Here is a 20,382-nt window from a genome sequence, read left to right on the forward strand (position 1 = left end):
TTCAGCTGAATCTAAACTGGAATAACTCCATAAAGTCATGTTGATTTCAAATCCCAAATGTTTTACCTGCTGCACACCTGTTGAAAACCTCTTTGTAGGTATTTTACAAAGTCTACTCCGTCCGCTGGGTTCATTTCAGTTTTGTCTTACTTGTACATGTAATTCATGTCTCTGTGATTCAAACCACTGAATGTCAAGAGTTTTTTATTTGTCTCACTGAAGAGAGAAAATTACATTTCTAACAAAGTAGAGACACACAGAGTCCCCCTGAGAGTGGGATCTTAAATTAATCTCATTCAGAGAAATTTCAGTTTTAATCATCTGCTGCAGACATCACAACATTAATCATCAACAACAGGTTTAGAATTTTAAAAAAAAGATCCTCCAGCTGGTTTTGTGCTGCATTTAATAAGTCCCTGGGACCAGACTTGACAGTAGGTTAGTAGGTTTTGTAAAGTCTAATACTGCATATGGTTTTGAGAGGGAGGTGCAGGGTTTTATTAAATAGTGTACAGATGATTTCCTTGTGGTTAATGTGAAGAAAACAAAGGAGATGACCATAGATTTTAATAAAAATTGAATTACAGTTCCACCCTCAAATATAAATGGTGTAATGGTAGAGCGGGTCACAATATACACATATTTGGGTGTTGAAATAGACAATAAACTGACATTCAATGAATGTGCACAAAATAAGTCCAAAAAGTTGCAGAAGATGATGTTTTTTCTAAAGAAACTCAATCATTTTAGAATAGACAGCTGTATTCTTCAGATGTTTTACAAAGCTCTCTTGCAGAGTGCCTTATCATTTGGCCTTTTTTGTGCCTTTGGTAACATGTACATTAAGGACCAGAAGAAACTGCAACGAATAGTCAAAACAGCCAGTTGGGTCATTGGAGTTGATCAGCTATCTGTAGCTCAATTGTACATTGACCTTAGTTTAAAAAAGACAGACCAAATCCTAAATGATTCAACCCACCCTCTTCATCAGAACTTCTTAAGAAGCAACAGGTCGAGTGGCAGACTCCTGCAAAGGAAAATTAGGACTACAAGGTACAGCAAGTCTTTAGTGCCTACAGCAATTAGACTGCACAACAATAGACTTAAAAACTCTTAGGCAAATTATGAGCATACTGTATACATCAGCACTCAACTATTGTATTTATTCATACATGGTTGTCATGTTTCTTCAATGTTTTTACTGCCTTGTCCGTAGGCTGTATAACAGTGGAGCGTGTAATGGTGACCTGTCGACTATATCGACTATTTAGGAAAATCAGTGTAAACTAGAAAATGCATTTCCTGCAGAAAATGCGTGGGAATGCTGAATAGCTAAACTGCTAAAGCTAAACTGGATTAATAGCTTAAAGTAACCTTTATATTGAGTAATAATGTCAGAGTTTGGCTATCAAACACTATGTTTTGCTGTTACAATTAACATTAACAACAGTCCTGACATTATGTACATGAAAACAATGGCATGATCTGGAAAATGGAAAGGTAATGAAATGGTGTGTGGATCTTTGTAAGACATCGTGAAACAGAGCATTGGTCGCACTGTTTTAACAAGTATGACAAGTGACCTCATTACAAATATATTAAAATTTTATTCAGTTACATTACTGTTTTGAGTCAACAATGTTGTAGTAATTAACACCGTAATTATGTTTCAAAATGCAGTTGTAGTACCAGCAGTAATAAATTACAGGAAGTCATATCAACAGTACAAATACAAACAAGCATGGCACGATGTTCATACAGAAATATTAATCACAATGTATTTCAAAGACAAAAAAATAGTTGGGTAAGCAGCATCAATTCACTGCACTATGATTACAGCAACAATTATATGATTGTTCAAAACATCAAACATTGACAATTCTTTAGTTTTAAAATCTAATCATACATATTGTAAAGACATATTAATACATACAATATAAGAATATACAGTTCTTAATATTTTCAGTATGCACATATAATATACAGTAGCATGGTAAGACCTACTGGCAATGTCAAAAATGTGTGTCTATGCATGTTCAAGTGTGTAGGGATGACTATTGAATTGAATTTAGACTGACCTAAGTTATATCTGAATTAATTGAACATCATTGAAATTAGCTAAAATAAATTGAAAAGAAAATTAGAAATGTATAAAAGATCCAACAGCATGCGGACACATTGGCCAACCAGAAAGAAACTTTCAAATCATTCAAATGACAAATGCTAAAGAAAGACAAGTTTCCAAAAACGTACCTAAGAAAAAAACTTGCAAATGTCCTCTAACAGTCTGTAAATATGGTAGCTGAGTTTAACAGATGAATAAAAAGACAAAGAAAAAAAGGGCGTGTACCTAATACCAAAAGTAAGTGAGTGAAACATGAATTAATAACAAATTGGTTACTTGCAAAACCAAAATCCATAATGCCTAAACAGTAATTGTTTTCTACTACTTCTACATCTGTAATTTGTCTGTTAGAAAACAGATCACGAGGAAAAGGAAAGGTTGACATGAAAAAGAAATAAATAATATTAATCAAATGGGTCCATAGTGTATGTTTCAATGGTTTACAATATTATTAAGGCCGGCTACACACACGCGTGGCGTGAGCGTGGCATTTCTGTTGCGTGTCAGTTGCGTGGCGGCTGCGTGGCGTTTTCTGTCTTTGCACACCAGAAACGTGTCTGACGCGGCGCTGCTGCTGCTAGCCTGGTCTGCACATGTATGTTTCTGAATACATGTGCATATTTGCATTTAAGTCAAAACCCAGAGACTTTCAAACATCAAATGTCATTTATTAAATGTATTCGTGTCAAAATGACATACGTATAAACATCTTTTTGTATTCTATTTTGCCTGGAAATGCTTCCGGACACGCTTGCGTGTCGCGTGAAAAATAGGCATCAGTCCTATTTCTAGCATGCACGCGTTTTCGGTGCGGCTCGAGTCATGCAGGCAGTGTGCAAGCTCTAACCTGTTAACATGGGAGCCGAAATAAAAACGGACACGCCACGCAGCTGACACGCTCACGCCACGCAGGCAGTGTGCGGCCGGCCTAAGCCCTACCATTAAAGGCTTTTTACATTGTGGTTAGACTGAAGCTAATATCACATTTTTGGTTCAAGCTGCAGTTGCCCTGTACTACCACTCGCGGTCATTTTAAATGTTATCCCAACATTTAGCTCAGTTTACTGAAATCCCACACAAATATTTTTTTCTTTTTTTTTTTTTACATCTGTCCTCTCTTTCAGATTCAGTTAGTTCAGATGCATGTAGCAATAAAGTAACTGAAAAGTTTCCCCTTTCATCTGTCATGTATCTTTTAGAAAACAGATAAAGAGGGAAAACAGAAAGGTGACATGAAAAATTTATTAAAAGATACGAATTGTAATGAAACAGAAAAATATATTATTTAATAATCATATAAGGTGGAGATAAATAATACAAATAACAAAAAAAAATGTTGGTGTCATACTGTTCAGAGAGGCAGCCACTGTGCCGATGGGTCAGTACAGTATGTTTCAATAGTTTACAATATTGTTCAGCCCTACAAGTAAAGGCTTTTCACATGGTTGTTAGACCCTCAAGGTGCCATTTCTGTACTGAAAATCAACACTGTCATTTTAAATGTGATATCCCGACATTTAGCTCAGTTTACCGAGCCTCAAAATAATGCAGGGTTATCCTTGACTTTGAAGGAACATGTGGTAACAGTCACCTGATTGACTTCAGGTTAGAAGACAATCATGGGAACATTAGTTTCCCAATCATTTCTTTTGACAAGGCTTATTTAACAAAGTCATGCGTTTTGGCCATTCTGAAGACAAAACCTTCAGCTTTGATTCCACAGTCTTAAATTTAAACACTGTGACAGCTATTCAATAGGATTTAGATTAGCCCAAGGCAGAGTTTACACATGTGAAAACCCTTTCGCCTACCAGCTCAAACCTCACACTAATAATTATAATGTTTCTAATATATATTTCATGTCATCCTTTCCTTTTCCTATATATATATATATATATATATATATATATATATATATATATATATATATAATCTGTTGTGTCTTCCAGGAACACAGATAAAGAAGGAAAAGGAAAGGATGACATGAAAAATAAAAGATATTAATTGTGATGAAATACAAAATATACGAGGTATATATCAATTATCAACATACCGAAATAAATTGGTGTACTTTGCTCTGCTGTGCAGTGTCCAGTGACCACGGAGATGCGACTGACGGACGGCAAGCTTGACTGCAGTCTGTTTCTGTGATAGAAACACTGCAAGCTGCTACAGTTTGCTGCTCTGCTGCATCACAGACTGCTAAACACACCTGACTACAGGAGACCACCTCTTCAAGCAGGTCTCAGTACACTTGTTTGGTCCGTTTTTGGTGTGCATCCAAGTGCGAATGCCGCGTTCTCAGTATCCAGGGCCCTCAATACCTTTCTACAGGGCCCAACATTTTGTGCTACGCCCCTGTGTGACAGTAATTGTGATAATTGGACGGGCCCTCGCACCTCTTTGCGCGTCGGGGTGACTGGCGGACGCCGCTCCATGTGCCCGTGTATTTGCGCGACCGTGGGACATCGCAAACCGTCACCAATGAAAAAGGAACTCTCTGCTGAGTTCAATGACACCTCACACAAGACTCTACCTTAAACGGTTCAAATGGTATGAAAGGGGTGTGGCCTGAGTAAGTGGGCGTGGTTAAAGTATATGAGGCAGATCAGTATCACATGTCGACCACACATTAAAAGTTTCATGTAAATCGGATGATGTTTGTCATATAAGGCTGATTTCCTGTTGCCAGCGGGGGACGCTATGACCAAAAGTCAATTTTTGCCTATAAATGTCCTCAGGCCTGGACCCTTGTCTCTTTTGAAGAATAAAAATAGGTTCAATGTTCGTTTTGTAAGTGTTTCCCCACACTTCCAAACAGTAAGTAATACATGGCAGTATGAAGGAACAATACAATGTATACAATGAGCGTTGATATTAATGAGCATTTTATTGCATGACATAAGTATTTGATACATCAGAAAAGCAGAACTTAATATTTGGTACAGAAACCTTTGTTTGCAATTACAGAGAGCATACGTTTCCTGTAGTTCTTGACCAGGTTTGCACACACTGCAGCAGGGATTTTGGCCCACTCTTCCATACAGACCTTCTCCAGATCCTTCAGGTTTCAGGACTTTCAGCTCCCTCCAAAGATTTTCTATTGGGTTCAGGTCTGGAGACTGGCTAGGCCACTCCAGGACCTTGAGATGCTTCTTACGGAGCCACTCCTTAGTTGCCCTGGCGGTGTGTTTCGGGTCGTTGTCATGCTGGAAGACCCAGCCTCGACCCATCTTCAATGCTCTTACTGAGGGAAGGAGGTTGTTGGCCAAGATCTCGCGATACATGGCCCTATACATCCTCCCCTCAGTACGGTGCAGTCGTCCTGTCCCCTTTGCAGAAAAGCATCCCCAAAGAATGATGTTTCCACCTCCATGCTTCATGGTTGGGATGGTGTTCTTGGGGTTGTACTCATCCTTCTTCCTCCTCCAAACACGGCGAGTGGAGTTTAGACCAAAAAGCTCCAAAAAAAACATTGTTTTTATTAAAACAAAATCATTGTCATTTCATTCCTTTTAAAAACTTTTTTTGTGATAACGTGTAGGATATTTCAGGTTAGTTATTTTATTTTTGTTAACATTTTCCAGGATGTTTCCACTATTGGAAAGATACTGTAGTTCCAGGACTTCCAGTGTTGTTTAGTTCAGAGACAGCAGGGGGCGCTGCTGCTGCACTCACCGCTGTCTGTCTCTGTTTAAACCAGGGGTCACCAACCTTTTAGAAACTGAGAGCTACTTCATGGGTACTGAGTCATACGAAGGGCTACCAGTTTGATATGCTCTTCTGAAATAACAAATTTGCTCAGTTTGCCTTTAGTTATATATGATTATTAATGATTAATGATACTCATCTATGTGAAGACACTGATTACATTAATGATTTCTCACAATAATTATCAACAATGACTTAACAAGGTGGGAAACAGATAATATCAATATTCAATTTTCACTTTTAGAACAGGCCTGAGGGCTACTCATGTGGTCCTTGGGGGCTACCTGGTGCCCGCGGGCACCGTGTTGGTGACCCCTGCTTTAGAGTTTCACCCAAGAGCTGTTTTCTCATTCAGATTTCACTCATTTGTTATATGATATTATTTAATTTGAACCGTTTTAACCTTCAGCGGAATCTAAACTGGAACAACTCCATAAAGTCATGTTGATTTCAAATCCCAAATGTTTTACCTGCTGCACACCTGTTGAAAACCTCTTTTTTACAAAGTCCACTCTGTCCGCTGGGTTTATTTCAGTTTTGTCTTACTTGTACATGTAATTCATGTCTCTGTGATTCAAACCAGTGTAGCCTACTGTCAAGTCTGGTCCCAGGGACTTATTAAATGCAGCACAAAACCAGCTGGAGGATCTTTTTTTTTAAATTCTAAACCTGTTGTTGATTAATGTTGTGGCCTCAGCAGCAGATGATTAAAACTGGATTTTCTCTGAATGAGATTAATTTAAGATCCCACTCTCAGGGGGACTGTGTGTGTCTCTACTTTGTTAGAAATGTAATTTTCTCTCTTCAGTGAGACAAATAAAACTCTTGACATTCAGCCTGTCCTGATAAAACTGGACGCCGAAGCTGATGAGTAAAACGTGACAGTCATATAAAATCTCACTTGAGTCAAAGTATGTAGATTCTATCAGCAAAATGTACTATAAGTAAAAGCATTCATTGCGCTGTAAAATGTTCCCTGTCAGTGTTTTCCTATTATACCTGTTTCTGGGTTGAGCTTCGTGACATGAGTTCCTGATGTAATTTCATAGTTTTAATGTAATAAATAATTGATTAAAGACACAGTAGAACCATCCCTGAGTTTTCATGTGTTCCAAGACTTATTTTGAAGTTTGACCCCGTGACCTCTCGGTTTCAGGTCACACAGCCAGCAGTCGTCCTCTCCTCCCTCGAGAGGTGAAGAGCAGAGATGGATGAATCCGTCAGGAGGCTCCTCTCCGGTCCGTGATGGATTCTGCTGCCTCTGACGCTCGGGCCGCGGCGAGGGAACAAGGCGCTTCGATGGCGAGGAGGAGGAAGAGGGTGCAGGTCAGAGTTATTTATAGAAAACAAATGATGAGCCCTTTGCTCGGCCCTGTCTATGATGCATGACGACAGCCTCTCCAGCTGTGTCCACTCAGGTGATGTCATCTAAAATGGACGATGGGCCAAGTGGCGGAGCAGCTGTCCCAGCACAGCACTGACCGACCCAGTAACGTAAACTCAGCCCAGCATGAAGAGAAGACCAGACAGTCAAACAGAAGGTCAAAGGTCACAGTACATTAATGAAGTACAGGGGGGCGTATTCACTAAACATCCCAAAGCTAATAAAATAAATAGAGTAATTCACGAAGCATCATAGTAGCTTTAAAGTCTTAGGGGCCTATTTTAACGATCTAAGCACAGCGTAAAGCGTGTGGCGCAGGTGCGTTTAGGGAGTGTCCAAATCCACTTTTGCTAGTTTGACGGCGGAAAAAAGGGTCCGCGCGCCGGGCGCATGGTTCAAAAGGGTTGTACTTAGTGTCTTCATTAATTCATAGGTGTGTTTTGGGCGTAACATGCAATGAACCAATCAGAGATCATCTCCCATTCCCTTTAAAAGCCAGGCGTGTTTGGACCTTAGTGCATTGCTATTATGATGGAGGATTTGCACCGTAATATTTTTATTTGTAATCTTTTGCATGTGTGTGTGCTGCTGCACTTCCCTGTGTGTGTAACAAGCACAGTGTGTGTGTGCTGTGCATAACCCTAGGCGCATTTTACTAATTTGCTGTTAAAATAACAATGAAATGCTGCGCTATTGACTTGAGACCAGGTTTTTGTTGGTCAATGGCGCGATCACTTCCAGCTGCCTCAAGATAGCAATACGCCAAGAACTCACCTGAACACACCTCCCTGTAAGACCAGCCATGGGCGCAAAGATGGGCACAGGTGCATTTGTTATTTAAACGATGTGAGCGCTGGATGGGAAACTGACAACTGCGTCGGTCTTAAACTAGCAAAGACACTTGTGCCGGGCTTTGTGCTGCGCTGCGCCGGATTGCAACACAGGGTCCTGAGGGAAGTTAGCGGAAGTAAGTAGTTGTACTTTACATGGGTTTCTCCATTTTATTATACATTAACTTCCCTACATCTCAGAGCTAAGTATTCCCCTGCATTTGTCTGACAGCTTTAGTTACTTTTCAGTGAAAACCACGTATCTCCAGATGTGTTGATGTTGAATGTCGGTCATAAACTGAAGGATGTTGGTGTTCCTTTACGTGTTGAGAAAATTCTCCTCCTTCTTAAGCTAAATAAAGTCTTTAAAAAGCCTCTTGGATCAGCTGGAAAATGCATCGTCACAAAGCTAAAAACAGGGCTGTTTTTCTGACACCATGAAAACTTTTAAAACTTTTTAGAGATACGTGGTTCCCACAGGACAGCAACGCTACAAACATATGATGATCTCATAGAATATGATGCATCGCTGTAGATAATGGAGTTAAAATGAACATAGTCTCGCTTTGCCAGACCCTCCTCCAAAGCGCGCTGGCTACTCCACATAGCATTTGCGGATGGGAGGAAAACATGCTCTGGTTTAATGGCATTTCCTTAAACCAATCACAATCGTCACGGGCGGTGCTGCGCTCCGCACAGAGCCACTGCAAAATAGTCGTGCGAGAGAAGATTGGACAGATAGTCTAGCTAGCTTGTAGATTTACCCTGCAGAGATCTGCGGAGCAGTTAACCATAGTCCTCATAAATCTGGATTTAAAGAACCGGCTTTAAAATTCTAACACAAAGAAAGCGGGAGGAAACTGAAAATACATGCATCTGGTGGAATTTCCTGCTGCACCGGAGCAATCCCGGAAGTGGAACATCAATCATATAGACTAAAATGAACACAATTTTTAACATCTACAGCGGTAAAAATCAGCATACACAATAATGCAGCAGGAATATTTATTAAAACATCAGATAGACAAGGAAAATGCTAATAGGGAACATTTTACTGTACAATGAATACTTTTACTTTAAGTACATTTTGCTGATAATATTTAAATACTTTTGTTTTAGTATGGTTTTGAATGCAGGACTTGTACTTGTAGTAGAGTATTTTCAGTGTGGTATTAGTACTTCACTTAAATTATCTGAATAATTCCTCCCTCTTGGCGACGGGCCACTTAGAGGTTGAGCAACACTGAAAGAAGAGAGCTGCAACGTCACATTTCCTGAACTGAATGTACATACAGAATAGTTGCAGTTGAGACAAGTCTCTCTGTTTCTCTCTAAAGAAACATTAAACTGCAGCTTTTTCTCAACAACAGCCGAATCTCTGCCAAACACTGGTGAGTACGCTGCCCTACAGAGACAAAATACACTCACTAAATATGTGGTCAAAGTTTAGTTCAAACCAGAATCTGAGATTTTAACATTACAAAAGGAAAACGGAGCAATTACGATTTTATTGAATACAATGTCTGGTATCTAGTGGATGAGGAGTTTGTATGTGTTTTCATCTTGAACTTGACTACCAATTAAAATCACTTCAGGCTGCAACAACGTTTAAGTGTGAGTTTGGTTGCATAACTTATGAGTAGTAAAGAAATACTTTGTTACAAGTAAAAGTCAAAATGTAACTAGCAAGGACCAGACGATCAACAAGATACGTTTGAACAATTCATTGATACGTGTATGATCCGTGATTCCGTTTGCTGACTGTGTTGTGAGGAAGCTTCAGTAGGGAATCTGCCAGGAAAACAGACCCCCCACCCCCCTTAATTACTTAATATACTGCTAGGTAGCTTGTAATCCCCACTTTTTTCGAAGCTTGGGAATCATCGAAATATGACAACTGAACTGCACATCTGAGCTCTCCTTTACCAGCAAATTCATATAACAAAATTCAGGATGACTACTTATATTTTACTAATCAAAGTTTGATTTTATGAAACCAATAATCAAAAGATGTGTAATTAGACTTGTTTTTTCACACTTTGTCCTCAGAGTGTAGATATGTCTGCTGCCAGCTGTCTGCTGACTGAAGATCAGTTTCTGTGCTCCATCTGTCTGGATGTGTTCACTGATCCAGTCAGCACACCCTGTGGACACAACCTCTGTAAAACCTGCATCACTCAACACTGGGATATAAATGTCCAGTGTCAGTGTCCCAACTGTAATAAGGTTTTCTACACAAGACCTGAGATGCAGGTCAATACTTTCATCTCTGAGATGGATGCTCAGTTCAGACAGTCAGCTCAACAGAAAGCCAGCAGCAGCTCAGAGCAACACGTGTCCAAACCAGGAGAAGTTCCAATGTGACGTCTGCACTGGAACCAAACTGATGGCCCTGAAGTCCTGCCTGGTGTGTCTGGTCTCCTACTGTGAGACTCACCTGGAGCCTCATCTGACAATGTCAGGTCTGAAAAAACATCAGCTGATCGACCCTGTGAAGAATCTGGAAGGCAGGATGTGTATGAAGCACGATAAACTGCTGGAGCTGTTCTGTAAGACCGACCAGATGTGTGTCTGCATGCTCTGCTCTATTTCAGACCATAAGCAACATGATGTTGTTCCTCTGAGAGAAGAATATGAAGAAAAGAAGGCCGAGCTGGGGGATACAGAGGCTGAAATTCAGCAGGTGATCCAGAAGAGACGACTGAAGATTCAGGAGATCAAACACTCAGTGGAGCTCAGTGAGGAAGATGCAGACAGAGAGATAGCAGGTGGTGTTCAGGTCTTCATCGCTCTGAAGGAGTCTGTTGAGAGAAGCCAGGCTGAGCTCATCGACACGATCACAGAGAAGCAGAGAAAGATGGAGAAACAGGCTGAAGGCTTCATCAAAGAGCTGGAACAGGAAATCTCTGAGCTGAAGAAGAGAAGCACTGAGGTGGAGCAGCTCTCACAGTCTGAAGACCACCTCCACCTCCTCCAGAGCTTCACGTCCCTGAACGCTGCTCCACCCACCAAGGACTGGACACAAGTCAGCGTCCATCCACCTTCATATGAGGGGACTGTGGTGAGAGCTGTCAATCAGCTGGAGGAGACGCTCAGTAAACAGATGAAGAAGCTGTTTGAGGTCAGGATGAGGAGGGTCCAGCAGTCTGCAGTGGATGTGACACTCAATCCTGATACAGCACATCCAAAACTCATCCTGTCTGATGATGGAAAACAAGTCAAACATGGTGATGTAAGGAAGAGTCTCCCAAACAATCCATATATATTTGATTGTGCTAGTGTCATAGCAAAGCAGAGATTCTCTTCAGGGCAATTTTATTACGAGGTTCAGGTTAAAGGGAAGACTGAATGGGATTTAGGAGTGGTCAGAGTCAATCAACAGGAAGGGACAAATAACTGACTCCTGAATGGTCTCTGGACAATATGGCTGAGAAATGAAAATGAGTACAAAGCTCTTGCCAATACCCTAGAGTTCGTCTGTCTGAAGTCTCGTCCTGAGAAGGTGGGGGTGTTTGTGGATTATGAGGAGGGTCTGGTTTCCTTTTATGATGTAGATGCTGCAGCTCTCATCTACTCCTTTACTGGCTGCTTGTTCACTGAGAAACTCTACCCATTCTTTGGTCCCAGTGTTAACTATGGTGGTAAAAACTCTGATCATCTCTCCTGTCAATCACAGTGAGTAGAACAACCCTTACCTGCCAGACATACAAACATTGTATTTAGAAAGAAGTACTTTCACGTTCCTTGATGTCTTGATGCCAAATTCAAAACTTAAAATTGTCTGGATCATTGTATACAAGTAGTGTTTCCTACTGGTACAAATTACTGGGGAAAGTTATGCACCACTTATTTGTTAAGCACTATTCAAAATAAGGTGTTTAACCCTTGTGTTGTCCTCAGGTCAAATTTGACCCATTTTAAAAGTTTTTTTATAATCAGAAATATGGGTTTCTTTCATCCAAATTGCCCAAAAATAACATGGATGCATGGATGTATGTTGAATCAAAGCCATAAAACATTCTTCGCAGGTAAAATGAATGATTAATTCCATTGAATGTTGGGACACGTCAGTAAAAGCGCCAACAAAAGTTCATTTTAAATTTTGACCCAGAAGGACAACAGACAATACAAGGGTTAAGGGTTTTAGCTTAAGATTTTAAAATCAAAAGGACAAATTAAGGAGGGCTTGTTAAGTATTTAATTTGATTCATATTTGGTACAAAAAAGGAAAAAAAAAAAAAAAGAGTGAACAAATCAATTGAAAGCAAATGCTTTCCACTGGATTTCTTGGATTGTTCTTTTTATTTTGTTTAATGTTGTTGAAGTTCATGATTGAACTGTTGATCACAAAATACAAATCTATATCCCAATCGGAACATTTCTCATTTAATGATAATAATTTGAGGTGTTGTGAAGTCAAGTCATGAAGCTGGGAGCCCCTGAACTCTTTTGAGCCCGCTAACAGGCTATGCCACATTCAGGTCATATGGAATAGAAATAAAGAGAAGACAGTTGTATCACTGCAGAGTTGTCATGAGTTTCAGAGATTTCTGTATTATTTAACGCCAGTCAAACATCAGCGCTTTCATAAAAATCATTGGCACTCCCTCCATCATCAGCAATTTGGAAACTCAGTTCTTTCAACTTGTTTTCCTCTGATAACTGCAAAAACACACCACACAAACCAGGTCTCAAAGTATACAATTTTCATCTTATTAATTGTATTTTAAATAATGTTTTCACCGTAGAGGTTTCTCTCTCACTGCGATTGGTCCAACCACCTTTTCCTGATGCCACGGAGCACCTGCAACAACAAAACACGTCACTCTTATTTATATATGCAACAGCTACACCTTCATTTGTATCCTAACAAAATGACAGTTTTAAGGGATTATCCAAAAATTCTGATAGATTATGATAAATTAGGGGATTTTGAATGGATCATTTGGTTAAAGTTTATTTTAAAGAGGTAAACTCCTTAAATATATACAGCCATCCTTTAAATATTACTTTAAAGCCAAACATCGTTCCATCTGCACATTTTACCCATACTGCACATACTTTCCTTTTAAAATTGGCAGATAATCCATTAATAGTAATGTAATGGGTAACTTGTGAACAGTCAGATAGATATAGTATTCATTCAAAACACCATTAAAAATGAGCTTGATTACATCGTTAAAGGATAAATGGAATAAGTGTAAAATACTGAAAAGTAATTGTGCCAGGTATACACACACACATTGAAACCTTTAATATTTACCATTAAAGGTTGTCTATTATTTTCAATGCTTTTTGTACATGTGGTATTTTGTAAAACAGAACAGTAGGTTCAGGTTGGCCGTGTAGCATGTGTTGTCTCTGTGCTAAACACAGCTGGAGTGGAACAACTCATCCAGCTGGTTCTGGACTCCACCCACTCACCTGTTCCAGTCAGGGGACTCTGGCTTCCTGCCCCACAGTCTGTATCACAGCAGGAACAGGCTCGATCACTGCCACTGGCCTCCTTCCACCTGTCAATCAAAAGCTCTGCCTCTTACAATTGATATAATCTTAACGTCAGGAGAGGTTTATCCCTCAGTTAGCGTTACTGTTTGATGTTCCCTAAACTTGCTGATTTCTAAGATGACAAGAATTTTTTTTTTTTTTTTGATTCCACATGAAATGGTTCTCAGTCATGAATGCATCATGAATGATCTAAAATGAACTGTCCCTAAATCAAGGTAAAAAGTTTGCTTTCACTTTGCGATTAGTATTTCAGCATCAAAAACACAACACGCTGACATTGTTGGCATTTGTAGTGTGTGCAGCAGAAAGGACGATGGGAGTTGTGCCTCACCCATTGGAGAATGAACAGGCCTTGTTAGTGGCATCAACAGCTGCAGTAGCCACTGTGGCTTTCACACCGCAGGTGATGTAGATCTGAAGAGACACAAAGAAAGAGCTCATTCAAGTTTGTCATTATAGAAACCCAACAGCTGTCTGGAAACCATTTAGAAATACTTCCAATCAAGCAGAAGATAATCGGGAAAAGTTATGTGATGCGTGTGTGAGGCTCACAATGCCGCTGTCTTCCTGGTGAAACATGAATGCCTCCACTTCAAACTGCAGTTTGTCGTCCTGAGACCGAGGCAGGAACTGAGAGCTGGAGCCCGTCAGCTGACTGTCAAACAGGCACCTGAATGCAACACAGAGGACAGGCAGACAAGACGACTAATGCAACATAGAGACAGAGAAGATAGCTTTAAAGTAAGTTTTTCTGAGTGAAGGTGCATTTAAAAAATAAATAAAAAAACAAAACAAAACACCAGTACAGTAAACCGACCCGCTGTTTCCCAGGAAGTAGTATCGAGGGACGGTGTCGACGGATGGCAACATGGTGGCCACGCAGCGGTCCACCGTCACTCTGAGAGGGATGTGATGAAACCGTTTGAGTGAAACTTCAAACTTCATCATGTCTCCCAGCAGGAACTGAGCAGATGGCCGAGGTGACTGCCAATCATCTGAGAGACAAAAAAATAAAGTGTTCAGGGCTAAGGAGATGTTAACTTTAAATTTACAGCTAAACTAACCAAGTACAATTTTGAGGTCCATTTCTTTCCACTTTATTTTGTACTTTACACTTCACTAAAATTTAGAAGCTATAATTACTTTTCAAATTAGGATTTTACAAACGAACTGTGATAATCTATAAGAATGTATCATATTTTATAAATAAAACCGCCAAAAGTATTCCAAGCAGTCAACATTAGCGCTCCGTGACCTAAATAATACGATTGGCAGTAGTCACTCTGCATTATGAGTACTTTTGTACTTTTTGTTGCTACTTCTGTACTTCTACTTCAGTGAAACTCTGAAGCAGAGCTTATTTTAATACAGTGGTATTGCTACTTTTCCTCAAGTAAATCATTTGAATACTTCATACACCACTGCTGATTTTGAAACTAATGCCGATACACTTCACAAGATTCAAGGATCACAAAAGTTTGAAAGATCTGCGACATGGATATGAATCACCAGGACACTGTAAGGAAGTCATTTATGAAGTCTGAACAAAGCACCCACCAGTCATGAGCGTGATGGAGAAGTCGAGACTTTCCTCTGCATCTGTGGTGAAAATGAAGGGACTCCAGGTCGGATCCAGTAGCCCGCTGCTCACATCATGCTTCCTAAAAACGATGAAAAGAAAATCTAAAAAACACACTTCTGTTTTCTAAAAGCCATGAGGGTTAAAACAGAGGTTAGATATAACTAAGTACATGTGTTCAAGTAACGTACAATTACAAAAAAGTACTTGTACAAAAGCAGTACAATTTTAAAATACTTAAGTCAAATAGTTGGGTATTTCAGAGGCAAATAGTTTTACTCCACTATATTTGACAACATCAGTTACTTGCAAAATATAAATCAACTAATACATCATGATAAATATTCTGAAGTGTTACTCTCTGCATAAGTACTACTTTAATTTGTTGGTTCTTTAAGTCAAATTTGATATGAACACTTGTGTACTTTTACTTTTAAGATTTTGAATGCAGGACTTTTACTCAACAGCATGTCTATGGTGTTGCTACTTTTACTCAGTGGAATATCCAAGTACTTATTCCTCCTTTGCTTTAACAGAATATGCTAGAGTCAACCCTTGTGTTGTCTTCCCATCAGCCAATGTCAAAATTGACCCGGTCGGTTGTGCCGTTTTGAGTATAAATCATCCAATTCTGTGTCTTCTTAGCCAACTTCATTTCAACTTCTCCCTGCTAAATTTAAACTTATTTTTTGAAATTAAGACATTATGAATTATTTTAGTTAATAGTTAAGATCAGAGCAACGTATGTTGATACATAATTAAAGCATGTTTCATGTATGGAACTATTCATGTTATTTTTGGGCAATTTAGTTGAAAGAAACCCATATTTTTGATATAGAAAATTTGAAAGAGTCAAATTTGACCCAAGGACAACACAAGGGTTAAGACAAAAGGCTGCCACATAATACATAGAAAATGATACATACATGGACATACACAAGACATAACCTACATACAACGCAGTGTGCAATACAAGTACAAAACATCCAAGTACTTCTTCCAGGATTGCCAAAATGACAGAAATAAAAAAAAGGGGCAGTTGTTTGAAATCCGACCTCTGGTATTGACACTGGATGCTGACTTGGACGTCTCTTGTTCGGATGATTTGACTTCCCCCCAGAGGACTGGCAGTATAGAGCAGCGTGAAGGCGTAGGTAAACAAGTCCTCGGACATCTGAAACACAGTTTACTGCAGCGTCAAGCCTGAACGCACACATGCTATTAATCTGTACTTTTGACATTAACACTAATCACTCAACTAATTGTCACCAACTCATCTCTAAAGCTTTTTAGCCTCTTTTAGCTCCTCGTTTTGTTTTTAAACGGCACATTTACTGTCTGGCTTGCTTTGATAAACCCGCTGAACACTACCTCTCAGCACACAGTACACAGACACAGTTAAGAGACTAGCTGGTGAACATAGTGGAGCATTTAGCAGCTAAAGAGACATATTTCTCTCTGGAGTTGGTAGAGACCAAAAACAGAGATAAAAAGAGATTAATGTTGGACTTTTATTCATCAAGAGGACACAAACACAAATCCTGATTCTTAAATCAACCAACTCTTACTGAACATTTTACTCTCATCTGGATGTTGGCAAATCATGTTTTTGTCAGGTGTACAAATATGAAACTGACCTTCTGGTTTTAACTAAGAAATGATTGGTTCACATTAAAACCTCACCAGCAGCTCGCTTCCACATCTGTGCAGCTCAGACTCAAAGATCAGGACCTGATCGTCTTCCCCAGTGGCAGGACATCCTCCCAGCGTGACGTCTGCAGTCCGGACCGGTGTACCAATCCCCAGCAGGTCTTTCTTGGCCTCCACCCGGACAGAGTTTTCCCCGCAGATGGCGCTGACGCTATTGGCCGCCAACGGAGCCTTCAACTCAAAGTCTGAAGGGAACCGAGGTACCTCCTCAGCTGGCGGCTCCGGGAACCTCCAAGACAAGGGTTCATGGACAGACTGCTTCTCCTGGGGGACAGCTGGGACCAAGGGCATAGACATCCAGTTTGATTTGTTATGATGTAAATAACACTAGAGTTTACTTGAAAGTTGATTCTCGGCATTGGAAATGGTTTGTCAATTGATTCAGCTTTAATCATTACCAGGACAACATCCAGTCAGTCTAATGTTTCCCTCTTGTAAAACTAAAATATATTGTTTAAAACCCCTCCGAAAAGCAGAATCTACTTTTGTGTGGCTTGTCCCACCCACTACAACTGCAGTTCTCAAAACAGTTAAAGTGGGTGTTTTTGTTCTCCGGCCACAGGAGGCAGTGATGAGCCAACGATGATGCACTTATGCAAGTCGCCTTTCTTTCTTTAAAAAGTCCCAGTGTGTAACGTGTTTAGTTGTTCATTATCAAAATCTGTGTTGCCCGTTCACAAACTTGTCCTTTTTCATGAATATTTACCACCACCATCAATTCCAATTATTCCTTTTGGCTTGAAATGTTACATTTGCATGAACTGGGGTAGATGCTCCATATTCATGCGGCATCTTGAAATACATAAGGCCGGTAAGGGACATACAGGACATACAGCTCCGCCTTTTGCGTTTTCGCGATAAACTCACAGGTGCTGCTAATGGGTATCGTAGCTTCCCAGCCCCGGCAAGACAACACGTATTCAAAATCCAAATTTCAGGAACAGGAGTCTTCTTCTTCGCCCAGAAAAAGAAAAAAAGGATATTGAAAAAAGCAAGAGACCGGCTTTTTGAAGCGTGAAGGCTACCGTAGCTGTATTACGTACTTTGAACTGCGTGGCGCGAGAGAGTTGATTGCGATATATGATCTCAACGTTAGATGGGAGAAATTCCTACACAGTGGACGCATTTTGTATTTCAAAAACGTAAAACCCTGTCAAAAGCGTCAGGAAAATATGTTAGAAAAAGCCTCCCAAAAATGTAGGAGGAAGAAGAAAAAAAAAAAAAAAAAAAACTACAGATACTTATTTTCCAGTTTAGTTAAAGGGATATTTCACCGCTGGAAAGATGAATATGTATTAAATTGGGTCATTTATGTTTCACCATAGTGAAACATTTAAAATATATAAAATTATATATATAAAAAAAAAAATTTAGTGCACACACATTATAGGCTCCGTAAAGTTCAGCTAACGCATACTAGCATTAGCGCTTGGTGTGATGTAAATACCGAGTATAAACACAGCCGTGAATTTGCGTGCAATGTAGAATAGTCGGCATTTAACAGTCAAACTCCACCAGTGGTTAGCAGTAGTTGGATAAAAGCACCCCATTTCTGCACCAGTCCGTGTCCGTGTTAACACAGCCCACCTCCAGGAATCTTACCCGACAGAGGAGCATCTGCTCGGAAGGCTAGCAGGCCTGGTAGCTGGATAGCAGAGTCCGTTACACGGTTGTTCAGCCATGTTTGCACAAAAACAAAAACACAGCAGTCTCTGAACTCTCATTAGCTTTCCACCTAGCTTAAACTCCTGCCCTCGGTCCGCGTTTCCGCTTTCACGCACACCGCTTTTGATGTCCCCTTACCCGGCATCGAGCGAGAGGTGCTTGTCTCCGTAGGAGGCGAAGCTCGCGTAGTGTGTTGAGTATTCCGTCCGTAATAAAGTGTCCTGCATATTCTCCAATCTGTACCAATGTATCCCGGTGGTACATGTGCGGTAGTTTGAAGGCACATAATTGTAAAAGTTTGCTGCTGAAAAGAGAGCCTGTTTAGCTTAGCTTCAAGATGGCCGACACTCGACTCGCATGGTTAGTGACAGTCCCACCCCCTATGGGTGGGTTGAAAACGTGGAACTAGCTGGCTGTAGTCCATAGATTCTGGGCAAAAATGCCTCTGATGACGCTAAATGACGATTTGTGTCAGAGGCTTTTTTCCAGACCCATAATACAGAGAAATCTAGTCTCAGGGGGACATGAGGGAGGGAAGCACGGTCATTCGAAAATACTACCGGGTTCCTACTGATACAAAGCTTAATGCTAATCGGTGAAGTATCCCTTTAACTGTCACACAAAGATGAAATTTACGCTTTATCATCATCTGAACATTTCAACGACATACACAATAAAACATTACATGCTTTATATTAACAGTTTGCAATCAGTAAATAGTTGCAATATTTAGTTATGGTATAATATTGTTAATGCTGCCTCTGCTATTAGGAGACATTTCAACAGATTGGTTGAGGAATACTGTTGAGTCAGTTCACCTGTGAAGGCCACATGGCAAGAGAGATCTTTCTGCCAGTAACTAAAAAAATTTTTGCCTGATAGTTAAGATCAGAGGATGTTGAGTGGATCACAGATGTGTACTTTAAAGTTTAGTTAGGATACTGTTTTGAAACAATTTAAGAACGCTATCCCAGCTAATAATTCATGGTTTATTTATGGTTTATGGTTGCAGAAACGTTCCCTGAAGGTTAAGGTTTTGGTTAGGTTTGAATAAAACTAAAATTGAATAAAACACCCAAAATTCAATTACAATAATCATTTTACCTGCGAAGATATGGGTTCCATACAACATACATCAATGTTATTTTGGGCAATTTGGTTTAAAGAAACCCACATTTCTCTCTCTCTCATATATATATATATATATATATATATATATATATATATATATATATCTCAATTGTAAGTCGCTTTGGATAAAAGCGTCAGCTAAAACACATGTAATGTAATGTAATGTAATGTAATGTAATGGTGTGGATCAGGTCTACCTGCAGGTTCCTGGACTTTAGGCCGGTCCTGGTTCGATCTCCAGTCTCTAAAACTGTTGGGTGCAGGCTGAAAGTTCCAGTTAAACTGCTGTGCTGCAGATAAAGCTCCACAAAACAGAGAGAACTTGATTCTGATGAAAAACTTCATGCTGAAGAGTTTACTCTGTGTTACCTCTGTTGGATAGAAACTCACCCGTGCAGCTTTGTAGAGCTGAAGTTTGGCTCCGCCCATCGTCTGATATTGGCTCTCCAGCTGTGCCTCGTTCACCTGCACCAACATGCTGAGACTCACCTGAGCATTCAAAACACACAAAACTTTATTTTAAATCACAGTTTCCAAAGAGGCCAAATTTAAAAAGCACTTTTTTTAGGTTACAAAGAATAAAAAGATCAGATAGAAACAAAAACAAATAAAAGAACAAAACTAACTGATTTCAACAATGAGCATTGTCAGTATTATTAGTGAACCAGTCACAGTGACAGAATGAAAAAGAGGAATCTTACATCAGTATTGGATGGATTATTGGGATCACTTTGTCGTG

General features: G+C 39.8%; 1 protein-coding gene and 1 pseudogene across 2 annotated transcripts; one reads left to right on the plus strand and one right to left on the minus strand.

Annotated features, from left to right (window-relative positions):
• Positions 1–9,249: 9,249 nt before the first annotated feature.
• LOC116036269 lies at positions 9,250–12,237 on the plus strand (annotated as a pseudogene).
• Positions 12,238–12,242: 5 nt separating this feature from the next.
• On the minus strand, positions 12,243–20,057 carry LOC116036277 (zona pellucida sperm-binding protein 3-like). 2 transcript variants are annotated; one of them, XM_031279765.2, is made up of 10 exons: positions 19,841–20,057; positions 16,821–17,122; positions 16,193–16,311; positions 15,116–15,219; positions 14,376–14,553; positions 14,111–14,228; positions 13,890–13,972; positions 13,475–13,563; positions 12,794–12,854; positions 12,243–12,516 (listed from the first exon to the last, which is right to left on the minus strand). In XM_031279765.2, exons 1-10 carry the CDS (start codon positions 19,986–19,988, stop codon positions 12,258–12,260), a joined length of 1,461 nt encoding a protein of 486 aa, XP_031135625.2. In that variant the 5' UTR covers positions 19,989–20,057; the 3' UTR covers positions 12,243–12,257. The 2 variants fall into 2 exon arrangements, with proteins under 2 accessions (XP_031135625.2, XP_031135626.1); XM_031279766.2 differs by lacking the exon at positions 12,243–12,516 and having other exon boundaries at positions 12,780–12,854.
• Positions 20,058–20,382: the final 325 nt, after the last annotated feature.

The sequence above is a fragment of the Sander lucioperca genome, chromosome 7 (genome assembly GCF_008315115.2).
Source record: "Sander lucioperca isolate FBNREF2018 chromosome 7, SLUC_FBN_1.2, whole genome shotgun sequence".
NCBI classification, from domain to species: Eukaryota; Metazoa; Chordata; class Actinopteri; order Perciformes; family Percidae; genus Sander; species Sander lucioperca.

Coding starts and splice junctions, on each gene's coding strand:
- LOC116036277 (XM_031279765.2), bottom strand. CDS start 19,988: ATGAAGTTTTTCATCAGAATCAAGTTCTCTCTGTTTTGTGGAGCTTTA. Junction 17,123..19,840: donor TAAAGTCCAGGAACCTGCAG/GTAGACCTGATC, acceptor CCTTGGTCCCAG/CTGTCCCCCAGGAGAAGCAG. Junction 12,517..12,793: donor GTGAGAGAGAAACCTCTACG/GTGAAAACATTA, acceptor AATGTGGCATAG/CCTGTTAGCGGGCTCAAAAG.